Below are 8,264 nucleotides of genomic sequence, written 5' to 3'. Positions count from 1 at the left end.
CGAACCGAACACTGATTTTGGTAATAAAATTCAATGATTTGCAAGCGTTGCTCGTTAGTAAGTCTATTCATGATGAAATGTCAAAGCATACTGAGCATCTTTCTCTTTGACACCATGTCTGAAATCCCACGTGATCTGTCAAATACTAATGCATGAAAATCCTAACCTCAAAAAAATCACCCGTTATATGTATGCATGTGTGTTCGAAAGTACAGGTGAAGCACGAAAAAGCTACAACTACAAGCAAAGTAAAGGAAAAAATTTCATTGTTGGTTTATTGCGTACCATACCTTTCTTTATGCTTGCAACAGCCACATCAACGAGAGTGAAAGGAAGAACATTGCAACGTATAAAACCCACCTTTGCCGGGGAGTTGCTGGTGGTGCCAAGCTCGAATCGCCGACAGGAAATCACTGAAAGCAGCTATAAAAGCAACATTGAGACCGATTCGTTGACTAACTTGTCGATGTTGTTTGTGTGGGTTTTATGGCTGTTGCTGGCTGCTTTGTTGTTGCATGCGCAGGTGCTTATATGTAGATGGCGCATTGCATGCATATGTATGTATGTATGTAGTTGTTGTTCTCACTATTGAGAGTTTTATTGCAAACACACAGCGATAAGTTTGTTTCACCTTAAAAGCATGTTGCATGCAACAACGTCCGACGACCTCCAAACTAGCTCCAACTGAATGAAAGTGTGCCAGCAAAATAAAACAAAAAAAAAAAAATGGAATGAGCAGAGAACGTTTTCACTACTTAAAGGGTTTTTAATGGAATGAAGGTAGTAAAAAATGGCAACATTAGCGGCAGGCAGCCACAAAATGAAAATAATGAAAACCGATATGCTGTTGCTGACATAAGGCCGCACTGACAGCATTTTGTTATCTCGTCATTGAGGTGTGAAAATGCAGAAGGAAAAAAGTAATGATAAATTAAATGTAAACTGGAGCAAGGTTGCAAAATTCCGAGTAAGTAGGTGGAGTGTGGCAATAAGTGGCGGGCAAAGAGGAAGGAATTGCAATGTTTTTTTTTTTGGCTTATAGTGCAAGTGATTTAGGGTGAAACGACGCTGAATATATTTTAGAAATATGTACGTAGATATGGCAAACATGAAGGCTAAAAAGATATAAAAAAAAAATTTAGTCAAAAAACTCTCACGGTCATAATTAGAAATTAATGAAATATTAAAAAAAATTATTTAGGCGTGTACACAAAAAAAAGGGGCGTACATGACGGGGCGTATGGGCAACTTATCAATTTTTCTTCTTCTGCGTGTTATGTGCATATGTACGCATTTATGTATATGAAATCGACATTTTCTCCAACAAATTTGGAACTTCGTTCAATGAAGCCAATATGGAAAGCAAAGTTTCACTTAAACACTACTAATAATTCCGTATTTTTAAGCAACCAAATATTAACCAAATATTATTATTAGTAGCTTAAGAGAGTTACTCGAGTTACACTCTCAGGAGTTCTCACTCTTTTCTTGAAGTATTTCAATCGTGTATTTTAAAACTTTATTTTAGGAAGAACACACTTTATAGGCATACATATATTCATTGCATTTTATTAAAACCACTTAAGTGACTTTAGGAAACACAGAAAAAAAATTATTTTCACTTAACAAATTTAATATTTTTATTAAGCTTATATTAAAAGGGCATCTTTAACTACATTCATCTGCATATTTCTAGTGAATTGTAGAAATATTATTTGCGAACCCAATGAAATATTGCCTTATTAATACGCCAGCATAAACTTTGTCCGCCTTTGTTAGGCGGTTTTACTGGAGAGATCGGAATGGTTTTTATAGTTTCAAAATTGTTTGTTTTTTCATATTAATTTTTTATTTGTTTTTTGCTTCGAATACGAGCACCAAGGCGAATACGAAGATGAATACGGCGACTAACACCAACATGAGAACAAATACGAAAATTAATATGAAGACCAACTATGGGAGAAGAAAACGAATATGATTACGAGCACGAATATAAAGACGAATACGAACACGAATATAAGGCAAATACGAAGACAAATACAGAGAAGAATTCAAAAGCGAATACGATGACAAACACGAAGACGAAAATCAAAACGAATACAAAAACGAATATAAAGGCGATAACTAAAAAAATACCAAGTTTAACACGATGACGACTGCGAAGACAAATGCGAAGAACAATATAAAGGCGAAAACTCATACGACTGTGAAGTCCAACCGAAGACGAATATCAATAGAAGGACAAATACGAAAACGAATACGAATTCGAACATGAAGGCGAAGAGTAATATGAATAGTAATAAGTAATACGAAGATGAATACGTTTACGGAGATGAATACGAATAGGACGACGATGTCTTAAACGATGACGAATAAAAACACAAAGACTAATACTAAGCTTACTGCTTTCGTTTTTCAAAGAGAGAAAAGTGGTAAAATTTTGGCAGTAACTGTCACTCTTAGCACATATCGCTCATTTACTACAATTAGTATTTACAAATTTTTGGGTTAAGTCAGCAGAAGTTACCACTACTTCTTTTTCTATGTTGCAAAAAATTTTAAAGATGTATCGATTACCAGTAGCCCACTAGAACAAAATATGTACTAATTTTTACTACGGGACTACATACATACATATATATGTAAGTAAATTCACAACTTTAAAGCCGTTTTGGAGTTTGGTTTTTTTTTGAGTTATGACATTATTGAAGAGTAAATGAACGGATGTAAACAGGGACCGTCACGGCCATAATCTTTATAATAAAAATCATAAACCAAACTTATATTTTTCCAATCCAATTTAATTTTTTTTAATGATTTTACTGTTATTTCCAGATTTAAATCTTAGGTAATAAGAGATTTAAAAGGGTCATAAAAATGCAGTCTTTATTAAACCGGAAGTCTAAAGTTAACGATTTTGCAAAGATTTAAAATAAAAATGTTGATATTTAACTGTTATTTTCAGTACAGTAAAGCCACATAATGTTACTCATACGCCACGTAGCTACCTTTGAATATAAAAACTCATATTTTTTTCATGCATACTTCACAAACTAAGTAGCTTTCGAATTGTACTAATAAATTCTAGAATTCTTTACAAAAGTATACACATCTAAAGGCTAATGGCGTTTTCGTTTCTACAAAAAATGTTGCCTTCTCATTGCCCTCTTCTTGGTATTTGTACGTAGAGGGCAAAAAGAAGGTAACCTTTTTCGGTAGAAACGAAATCGCCATTAGAAAAAATAAATGTGTTTTATCTTCGATAGAAAAAATACTCCTCTCAACAATAGGCTTTGCCAAATAGAATTGTGTTGCATGTACTTATGTATGTATAAAAGTAGTTACATGTATGCACACATACATATAAGCAGCGCCAAAGTAAACAAACGCATTAAAGTATTACTAAGTATTTTTATAAAGTAGCCTAAGCTTTTATTGTATGTATTTTTAAGCCGTTGTGGCGCAAAATAAAATAAAGCTTATTTAATTGAAATGCAAAGGAATAGCATATTTGTGAGAAAAAAAAACAGAGGGAAGTAAATACATGCGCAGAGAGAGCTAAGAGAATATATTTAAAAAAATACTTATTTTAAGCAGAAATTTTAAAGTATTTGCAATAAGTAAAACTTATTTTGAACCTACATACATTGTGAATAAATTTCTAGTACACTTCATTGCGGATTGCGTAAAGTTTGGAATACAACTCTCAAGAAAAATCACTAGAAATATTTTTCATTATTTCTGTTGCTTGAAAATGTATTTAGTCGTTGCAGTTTTTTTTTTTTTGAATTTTATGCTAAGTGCCCAACATACTAACATACGTGTTACGGACTTATAAAATGATCAACAAGCATATGCAAGTATTTGTAGTTATTTACGTCTCTCTAAACACACTCATGCAAGCATCTCTTTTACAACTCAAAATCCCCAAAAGTATTGCAGTGCTTTCAGAAGACGTGTTTATGCATAGCTAAATTCTCAACAGAAAATGTTGCGTTCAAAATCATTTCTTCCTCTGCACTTAAATATGCACACAAGTTGCCACTACAGTGCAAGTTGCGTACAGCTAACAGCTACAACGTGCAACATGTTGAGCTATACTCGCATAGAGTAGCACTACTCTTCATACATTCATACTTATATAAGAAAGCTTTGCATCTGACTATCAGCTACAAGTGCTCACCGCATAAAATTGCAATTTACAGTTAAGTCCATAATGTATGCGTAAAAGACTATCTAGTACATAAGTTCAACCGTGCGATATGTTTGCATAACCTATAACTTTCTTTCTTTTCTTTTTCTCTTTTCATGACATTCGCAATCCATCCTACACACACCGATTTTCTGTGTGTTTTCGCGAACTTCGGGGAATTATCTTTTACTGTTGCTGTGCCACAACAGCCGTCCTTGAGCTTAGACAACACCGTGGAAACGTTGCTTATCAAGAATGAAGGTGATTTCATCAGCGTCGAACAGGGCAAAGAGACCCTAACAGCAACTGGAGCAACTGGAGTAACCGCTACCGCCGGCACAATACACACATCAGCACACGCACGCAAGCGTAACTCACAACAATTGCAACATCCACCACATCACCCAGCGGGTGCACATCATCAACATCAGTCAGCTTCGCAACAACAACAGCAGCAACAACAACAACAACAACAACAGAAACGTGATGAAAATATGCGGCAATTGTTGGATGTAACAAATACGTTGACATTTGAGGAGTTGCGTGATTTTGAAATGCGGTAAGTGAATGGGCGGGACAGCGAGCGAGGGCGTTCTGCGGTAGAATGCGTCGTTTGACTAGCCGCGTGTGTAGGAGGTGTGTGTGTGTTTTTTTGGCTTAAAAACTACATATACATATATGCAAATATACGTATGCATGTCCTTTATCCTTCGACTGCCGCTGCCAGCGTAGACTAACAATGGCGTCACCTTTACATACTTATCAACGCGCTCAAACTTCTTAATGCGTCTAATAACTTAAGTCGGTGTGGTAGAAAGCATTTGGAATAATTTCTCGCATTTTCCTCAACACTTTTACTCCACCACTCGCTACTTTCGTGTGCCACGCTTATAAGGCAAACAGATTTCCTTCAAGCACGCAAGCTTAAATTGTGAGGCGATTTTCCTTAGCGCCGCGCGGCGCATAGCATTTACTTAAGTAGCAGCCAATATGAGCAGCAGATTACCTGCTTAAAAGCAAAGAAAAATATATATTTATGTGTGTGAGCACGTCGTGGTTGGCCTTGCAACATTGTCTGTTACTTGCCTTCATTGAAAACGCCAACGTAGTTATATGAGCACATAATTTCGGCGAAAGCGCCATTCTTAAATGGTTTATTATACCCATTGAGGCGCTGCATATGGTGGGGAATTTCTCTTCACCCGCTAGCGGAAATTAAGTTAGAATTTTACGACAGTTACGGTACTGGTGAAAAGTGTGTGGTGCCCGCTAATGGCTGTAATATGGCGTCGCGCGCCAATTGTTTATGATGCCGCGGTGTGGAGCAGTGTTGGCCATAATGAGCTTTTAAGATTGCATTAATTTATTAAAAAATCGATGGTAGGGAAATGTTTGTTGAGTTTTCTAAATATTTCTTAGGTGGAATGTTTGGTAATCAGAAATACATTGTACTAATTACGAGGTTAAATGTAATCAAACTGGAATTTTTTAGCGCCTCGCGAAGCGATAAATCAAAACACTTATAAATGTCGGATAAAGGTGTACTTTTAACCGACAACAGCATAGATACATTAATTTTGAAAAACTCGCGGTATTCCACGAAATTCATTTAAATTTCGTAAATTATTATTTTTATAGTTTAATCAGTGCAACATTTTTATTCGAATTTGAATTTGCCCCTATATTCTAGCAGAGTCACAAATTGTAGCGCCTCACTGCTGTGATTTCTTGTGCGCCGCAAAGTGTGCTACAAAAATTCGATTTTAAGTGCTAGAAAAATACACAAAAACTACAAAAACTTCAAAATTAGTTTTGTGGCGGCGTATTTGCTGCAGCGGCAAACGTTGAGGCGCATTAGAAATCACACCAGTTTGTGACTTTGAGGGAATACGGCTTTTACGACAAATAGTGTGCCAAAAAGTATGCAACGTTTTCTGTATGACCCGTTGATACTGATTTTTAATATCTGTCGTTCGTGCTCTGAACTTCTCAACTAGCTGCCAAGTAGCTAGCATCTCTATCGCTCTCAATGTATTTCTGGTGTCTCTACAGCTTTAAGTGAAACTTGAAGCAAAAGGCTGGGATAAATTTTACATACCAATTATTTTAAATAATTTTCTTATGCGAGGTTTTTACTTCTTTTAACTCACTCACTTTTTCTATTCTATTAAAAACTCAACTCGGCCGTGCTTTCTTTATTCATTCAATATGTATCAGCATTTGCGAACTCCCATCAGCATTCAAGAAAGGTATATGCTGCTCAAAAATCGTAAGCATAGTTTTAGGAAGCTTTTTAATGCAAATTTCTTGATTCCTAATATATACTTTTCGGGCCTTTTGCCTTTAAACTCATATTTTTCATATGTGACAATGAAATCAGTTTCTCTCATGTGGAAATCAGTTCCCCTTTTGTGGAAAACGTAGAGCGATGGGAGCTTTTACTTGATAAAAATCTTGATAAAATTTCATTACAAATAATTTATAACAAATTTTTTTAAATTAAATTATAAAAAAATAAATAGTCAAAACTCATCAATATAGGGTGACCTCACTGGGCACTAGTAAAACTCCGAAACTACAAAAAATTCCAAATCTCACGAATTATATAAATTTTTGTAATAGGCTAAGCAATAAAAAGCTGAAAGAATCAGGTTCTTACTTAAAATAATTAACGAAAAATTTTGTTAATTCCTAAAGGAAACATATTTTTCAATGGTTTTATTAAAAATCCTGTATTTAATCGTAGTCGTATAGTAAGTAAAAAAAAATCTATGTAGAAAATGTTCACACACTCTCCCTCTATTTATGCAAGTATTTCTAAGGCTTCTATTGCCACCTGTGCTTGCTTCGTGGAAATACACTCACTTTTCCACTTAACCAATATGTCGTAAGCGCGTTGTGTATTCTACCTGTTGTGTTCAATACTTCGAAATGCATCTACTTTAATGCAGCGCCAATCTAAACAAGACAGATTATATAAAGTGGTACCGTGAAATTTTGCCATTTACCCACAAGATCAATATGACACATACAACGTGCATATAGCATGATAATATATGACACAGATGTAGCAGATTGGCAAAATAAATTTGAATATCAAAAATGCGGAGTAAAAGTGTACTTATGGAAGATTGAGTTGAAGAGAAAGATAAACTGCGTAGCATTTTTAGCAAATTTATGCAGAAAAAATAAAAATGCGCAAACCTCAATCAGCTTTTGCTGAAATGTATGAAAACGAAAAATAAGTGTTGTTAAGAAATCACGAAAAATATTCGCCGACAAATTGAAATTCCAAAATTAAGAAGTCATTAAGTGCAGCAAATGCGAATTTAAAAATTCCATAGACACAAAACGAAAACGTTGACCATTTTTTTAATTAAGCTGTTAAAGGAGGATTTTGGCACGAAATAAATATTTCCACACTTTCTTATTAAAGCAATTTCAATATCAAGTGCAAAGTTCAATAAAAACGGCATTAAGGTGGTGGGGTTTTGTTTTGAAAAGTGTTTTTGTTCATTTTTATTTTTTTTTTCATTTTTTCAAATGTAAATATTTGTGTGCTGCTCATACATACATACATATTTGTGTATATATTCATAACTGCTGATACCAGCTGTTCATGTTTTTTGCGTGTTTTTGTAACCAAAATAATTGCAAAACAGAAATAAACTTAAACAATAAAAAATCGAGCAAAAAAATTAATAGACTTAATTCGCAGAATCATTCCGGTATAAACGCATCGTCTAAACAGCTGCTAAGCAAACAAACACTAGCTTTTATTGCCAATGAAGATAGACAAAACGAAAATTTTTACGCCTGAAAAAAAAAATGTAAAAATGCTGCTGCTCCATACGCGGGGTGACGTCAGCTGCACAGGCAAACAGTCAAAAGGAAGTCATTAAATATTTGCAAACAATAGAATACTATTCTTTGAAATGCAGCAGCAAAAAAGTTCTTAAGAAAAGAAATCTAAAATTTAGCGAATTAAAATTAAAGAGTAATAATGAGTGAGGTAAGCAAAAGGCGGCACAAATGCTGTTGCCTATCATAACGTCATAAATTAATCAATTTT

At 34.6% G+C, this 8,264-nt stretch overlaps 1 protein-coding gene across 1 annotated transcript in view; it reads left to right on the top strand.

Moving 5' to 3' along the window:
* The window catches only part of LOC108371671 (pre-mRNA-splicing regulator female-lethal(2)D-like), a gene marked incomplete at its 3' end in the record, with an annotated part of 36,095 nt that extends 31,344 nt beyond the window's left edge, over nt 1–4,751 (top strand). Inside the window, exon 2 of the mRNA XM_017627276.1 lies at nt 4,402–4,751. Coding sequence (XP_017482765.1) covers nt 4,402–4,751 — 350 coding nt within the window. The remainder of the gene's footprint in view (nt 1–4,401) is intronic.
* Nucleotides 4,752–8,264: the final 3,513 nt, after the last annotated feature.

Source organism: Rhagoletis zephyria, unplaced genomic scaffold (assembly GCF_001687245.7).
Source record: "Rhagoletis zephyria isolate East Lansing unplaced genomic scaffold, Rhagoletis_zephyria_1.1 Rzeph_scaffold_05136, whole genome shotgun sequence".
NCBI classification, from domain to species: Eukaryota; Metazoa; Arthropoda; class Insecta; order Diptera; family Tephritidae; genus Rhagoletis; species Rhagoletis zephyria.
Note: the sequence above shows the minus strand (reverse complement) of the source record. Positions and strands in the feature narration are given on the sequence as shown.